Genomic DNA, 5,555 nt, shown 5'->3' with positions numbered 1-5,555 from the left:
CAGAAAAAGACGTGATGACGTCCTCTCAGATTGCGTATTATGGGATGTGCGGAATTAAACAACCCGAGGAGGACGCGGGGAAGCCAAAAATAATAAAAGCGAGAGAAATAAACGCGCTGCATGGTGAATCATGGAGCTCTCGGCTGTTGGTGAGAGCGTCTTCGCAGCCGAGTCCATCATTAAACGGCGAATCAGACGGGTATACGCTGCATTTTTCCCCCACAGGCTGTGTCTCCACACCTATTACGCAACCATTTGTTTGTGCAGCGCCGACAGACAATTCTCTGATAACCTGAATCTATCACGGATCTGTTTTTGCAGGGTTGCTGGGAATATCTCGTGAAATGGAAGGGCTGGTCTCAGAAGTGAGTATAATATCCGGGCTGTGAAGGACAGCGCTCCATCCTGGCCGCTCGTACAACTGCACCACGTCGTTATTCAGCTTGTGGATGTTTTTTTTTCTCTTATCATATCATCGGCCCTGCGTGCTGTAGCGCAGTTTACGGTGTCTCTGGTGGGTTGTGTGCAACAGTCAGCGGCTGGAAGTGTCTGAGCTTCAGCCCGCTGGGATGCATTAAAGTCCACACTAGCTTTAGCAATGGCTGGGTTCACCATGCGTCACCGTCCGCTACGTAGTCTGTAATTTGCAGCTCACGCAGCAACACTGCGCTGATAAAAGTGTTACACCCCGCGTTGACACGCGATCCGCTCACTGTACGGTAATAAACACCTCTCCTCCCCGCTGTTGTGACACAGGTACAGCACTTGGGAGCCGGAGGAAAACATTTTGGATGCACGTCTCTTCGCTGCCTTCGAGGAGAGGTGAGGGTTTGACAGCGCAGCAGTAGGCCGCTCTGCAGAACCGAGATGGCACCGCTCATTCTGTGCTACAAAAAGTGTCCATAAACAGCACACTTTGTCCAGAATTGAGTCTTTAAATCTTACTTTTTTCCTAAAGAAAGTGTTAACAAGTGGCAGTGGGGCGGGGTGGTTCCGTTTCCAGTCGAAATGGCTGCAAACGTTGATGCCATTTTTCCTGTCACAAACACGTTATCTGCTTTATTGTGACACATTTAGCATTTTAATTTAACCAATTTCTAATAAAATCTCTCCTAAAAACTGTGGGGAAACTCACTCCATTGGCAGAGTTTGGCCCTCACTTGGAAAATTAGATTTTCCGATTTAATTATAGACTAAATTAAAATATATTTTCAGGAATGTGTTTTGATGAATCTTATAATGATTTTCATTGTCCAGGGAGCGCGAAAGGGAGCTGTTTGGCCCGAAAAAGAGGGGACCCAAACCCGAGACCTTTCTCCTGAAGGTGGGTGAATGTTCTGTTGCGATGCGCATTTCTCTGGTTCACATTTAATCTTGTCGCCTTTCTGAGATGGTGAATAATTTCCATGATATGTCAAATATGCAGCCACGGTCATTTTGAAACTGTTGGGCTGTGATTCAGAGGTGCAACTAGCGGAAGTGCAGTTGCCACCCAAGAGAAACTCATTAATTTATGGTCTCCATGAGGTTAGGCGGAGTTGTGTCCTTTATTATACATTTTAATCATCGTTTATATGTTCTATGTTTTATGTATCTGACACGCATTCCTTAAAAACAGCAGTTTCAGGAGGAGGCCTTCAGTGTAAGCAAACGGGTCACCAGCTTCTCTTAAACCTTTAAATTTCCTCAGGAGACTTGAAATTTCCATCTCTGTGAAACCTCCTCTCATAACCCTTATTTGCTCTGTCCTCAGGCCAAAGCCAAAGCCAAAGAAAAGACGTATGAATTTCGAGGAGAGGCCCCCAGGGGGATCCAGGTTTCCTATCCCATCCCGGAGCCTGTCATAACACCGAGGGCCAGGGAGGGTTTACGCACCGTGGTTCCCACAATCTTCCCACCGAGCGCTGTCAACCGAGGGGAAAGTGTCCACGTCCGGCCACCGGAGCCAGAGAGGAGGCCCAGACCGACTCCAGCAGCAGCTCTGACAGCCCAAGAATCTGCCCGGGTGCCCAAAAAGAGAGGGCGCAAACCGAAGCTGCATTTACATTATGATAAGGATGATGGAGGCAGCTCAGCAGAGCCGGACACCAAACGGACCAGGCTGTTGGAGTTGCCCAAAACGCCCCGGCGCTTGCATCACCACGGAGAGACGTCAGATCACAGCCTCATGCAGCTGACCAAGAGGTTTCAGGAGAAGACCACGATAACACCCAAATCCAGCAGCGAGCAGAGACACGCGGGGGGCGCAGGGATGACTTACAGCTGCTCATTCAGCCCAGACGTGCGTAAAAGTGATCAGGGGGGGCACAGGACTAGTTGCGTGTCCAGGATGTCTATCCCTCAGCCCAGGAAGATGAAGCACGCCGCAGAGCACCGGAGACATCAGGCGGAGGAGTGCCGTCTGTCCCGGGAACAAGCTGCTGTCATCTCCACGCGGTCCGAGTCCATCCACGATTCGCCCACGCGTCCATCCTCGTCCTGGACCCCCTCTTTCACCAACGTGGACTCTGTGACCGTGACAGATGTCACCATGAACCTGTTGACAGTCACCATCAGAGAGAGCAGCACGGACAAAGGCTTTTTCAGAGAGAAAAGATGAGTGTGTGCTGCTGGTGTAGGTCACAGGAGGATAATGTACGCGTAAATAATTGTTTAACAAGCGACTAACAGGCTTTCTGTCATACTCTATTTTTTCTATGTAACTTTCAAACGTGTACATACAAATATTTAATACGCTGCTGAGAGAATTAAAAATGAAAGTGACATTACGAGTTTAAGGTTTGTTCTTTTTTTTTTGCTGCTGTCCATCATGAAGGATATATTTTTGTCATTTTATTACAAGAAACCACGTCATCATAAAGAAGCTCATCGTAGCTTCTGCTGGATAATAATCCCACAATATGAACTTGAGCTAAAACGCACCCAGATGTTGACTGTGCCAGTGTCCACTAGGAAGATCATAAAGTCACACATTATTACAAAGATCCATTCAGGTGTTCCCCCCCCCCCCCCCCCCCCCTTTTTTTTTTTTTTGCCATAAAACCACGTAAATCTAATAAGATTCTGAATTTAAGGTTCTAATGTGTATTTGTATATTTTTGCACATTCAAAACAAATTATGGAGACTGCTTGTAGGCTGCAGGGACACGTTAAATAATCGAATTAATCAATCCCACTTAAAAGTTTATGATATCCGGTTGCAGGAGAATTAAATCCACCTTGAAGATATTTAGCTGACCTGAATAAATTACTCGCGTTTCACAAAGTGTTGAATCTCTACGGGGGGGATGTTGAATGGAATATTCCTGTGAAGGCTTTACTGCGTTTTCTGCAGGAGTCGCCTCCTAAAACTGCTCGATAATTCCTGCTGAGCAAGTTTTAGCTTGTGTGAATTATTCCAGCGAGGATTCACGGAACAGCAGGTAAAACACACGCAAGAAATAAAAATGTGCTCGTTTTGGATTTGTTTAAAAATGGGTTATTTTTCGGTTGTGGTCTTGTATGAGGGACTTTCTCATCAGATGAGACCACCGAGCTTACAAACCAGCACCTCTCTCATTACAAACCACAAGGGCCTAATCTCAAGTTGGAGAAATCCTGCAGGTAATTTGCTTTTTACTTGTATCTGAATTTATAACTTTTCTAACCATATCTCATGCGAACTAAAAATATACTTTAGTTTACTAATCAAGAGTTGGGAGGATATTCTTTTTTCATCATCAGCATCATTATCTTCATCCTCACCACCACTGTGGTTCATCTTAGGTGGATTTCAAAGGGCGAGCTGGGCCTTGAAGCTGACAGCGAGTCTGTAGGTCTGGACAGTGTTAATTCAAAGACGCTGTGGGTGATTTAACTAAGATTATTTAATGGCTTAACGAGCCACGTGAAGCTGAATCAACGGTGCCATTTTTAAAGGACGGTTTATGCTAATGATCACGTAGAGGCCGTGATTTTTTTTTTACCCCCCCCATCAATGGCACACAGCCTGCATCACCTTGGCCCGTCACAGGCCTACAGTGCAGGAAGGATCCAGGCTGCACTGCTGCAGTAAGAGGTCACTTCTGTCGGGCACAAAGCCTCCATTCATTTGACTCTGCTTTGTGTCTCTGGGACACATGACTCAATGTGACCATCCGGTACTCCTGAGAGGAAACTCCGTCTGGTTTCAGGCTCATCTGTGGTCACTTTGAATGTGATTAGTGCGCGACAGATATCTGAACGTGGTTTTGTAGTTTAATGGGGAAAATGAAGCTTTTTTTTAAAAGAGTGCTTCTTCAAAAACACGATCTCTTTGCCGCATCTAAGACGCAGGCCTGTCTCATGATGCATCACAGTGAATACGCGCGTATTTTCAAAGTCACGGTGACAGATGCGACTAGACCAGATCCAGTTCTTTAACATTTGGTGACCGGAGCAGGGGAGGATTTTCCCCGCAGCTGAGACAACATCTGGCCAAATTCTCCATATGAGTGCAATTTACTCAACGCCGTTTCCATCAAATCCCGCAGCTCCTCGGATCCGACGCAGCCTGAGGGCCCGAGGAGGCTGAGCCGTGGAGAGAAGCTGCCGTGAGCCACCAGCCCGCCTGGTCACGGTCCACAGAGTTCACCTCCACAAGATGTCGCCACCAGCGAGACCTTGAGCCGGTGCCAAATTATTTGTGCGCGGGCAGTCAGCAGGTTAAAATGAAGCGAAGCTGCTCATCCTCGGTGGATTAATCATTGGTGAAAGCTGGTAACGTTTCCTCTCATCTATGATATTAGCGGCTGTTGAGTAACAGCCTCTCCCTCCTCTTCCTCTTCCTCCTCCTCCTCCTCCTCCTCCTCTTCGTGCTGTGGGTTTCTCTGGCCCGTGGACTCCTGCAGCTTTGTCCTCCAGATGTGGGGGGATTGTGCGGTGCAGCATCCCACCACTAGATGAAGCTCAAGCACACAAACACAGACGCTTCTACCCTTTGTCCTCCTTTATTATTTTTTTTTTTCCCCACTTGGCCTACTTTTGAAATGATCTGGCCCTAAACTGCTCTTACAGCACAGCCAGTGACAGAAAGTCTAACTCAGATTTATTTAACTCCACAGTTGGTCAAATCAGACTGAGTTTTTTTTATTATTATTTTTTTTTTTACTCAGCTGTGTTTTGCAATTTTTCTGAAGAGGAGAATGAGAAAAGGAGGCTATAAAATGCGAAGTGGAGCTCAACTGAGAACTTGAGTAAAGTAAATAATAAAGGCTCACTGACGTTAACAGATGGCTGAAGGCTTTCAAACTGATTGTCTCTTTAGAGAGTAAAGACAAAGACCTGCAGAGGCCAGCAGTCCCCAACAACTGGATCAGTCCTAATTAGAGAAGAACGTGTGTGTGTGTGTGTGTGTGTGTGTGTGAATGAGAGAGAGAGAGAGAGAGAGAGAGAGAGAGAGAGAGAGAGAGAGAGAGAGAGAGAGAGAGAGAGAGAGAGAGCACCCAGTAAAGCTGAGCCACAGTCCCGCGGTGCAGCAGAGCGCTCACACACACTCACACACACTCTTCGTGTGCACAGACAAACTTTCTAGCCAT

At 46.8% G+C, this 5,555-nt stretch overlaps 1 protein-coding gene across 1 annotated transcript; it reads left to right on the top strand.

Annotated features, from left to right (window-relative positions):
• Window positions 1-2,771, top strand: cbx8a (chromobox homolog 8a (Pc class homolog, Drosophila)). Its single transcript, XM_070847714.1, has 5 exons — window positions 1-199; window positions 322-365; window positions 757-822; window positions 1,258-1,324; window positions 1,754-2,771. The coding sequence occupies exons 1-5, from the start codon at window positions 131-133 to the stop codon at window positions 2,597-2,599; spliced, it is 1,092 nt and encodes a 363-aa protein (XP_070703815.1). The 5' UTR covers window positions 1-130; the 3' UTR covers window positions 2,600-2,771.
• The last annotated feature ends 2,784 nt before the right edge of the window (window positions 2,772-5,555 follow it).

This window comes from Pempheris klunzingeri, chromosome 17 (genome assembly GCF_042242105.1).
Source record: "Pempheris klunzingeri isolate RE-2024b chromosome 17, fPemKlu1.hap1, whole genome shotgun sequence".
In the NCBI taxonomy this organism is placed as follows: Eukaryota; Metazoa; Chordata; class Actinopteri; order Acropomatiformes; family Pempheridae; genus Pempheris; species Pempheris klunzingeri.
The sequence above is the reverse complement of the archived record's forward strand: the minus strand, read 5'-3'. Positions and strand labels throughout refer to the sequence as shown.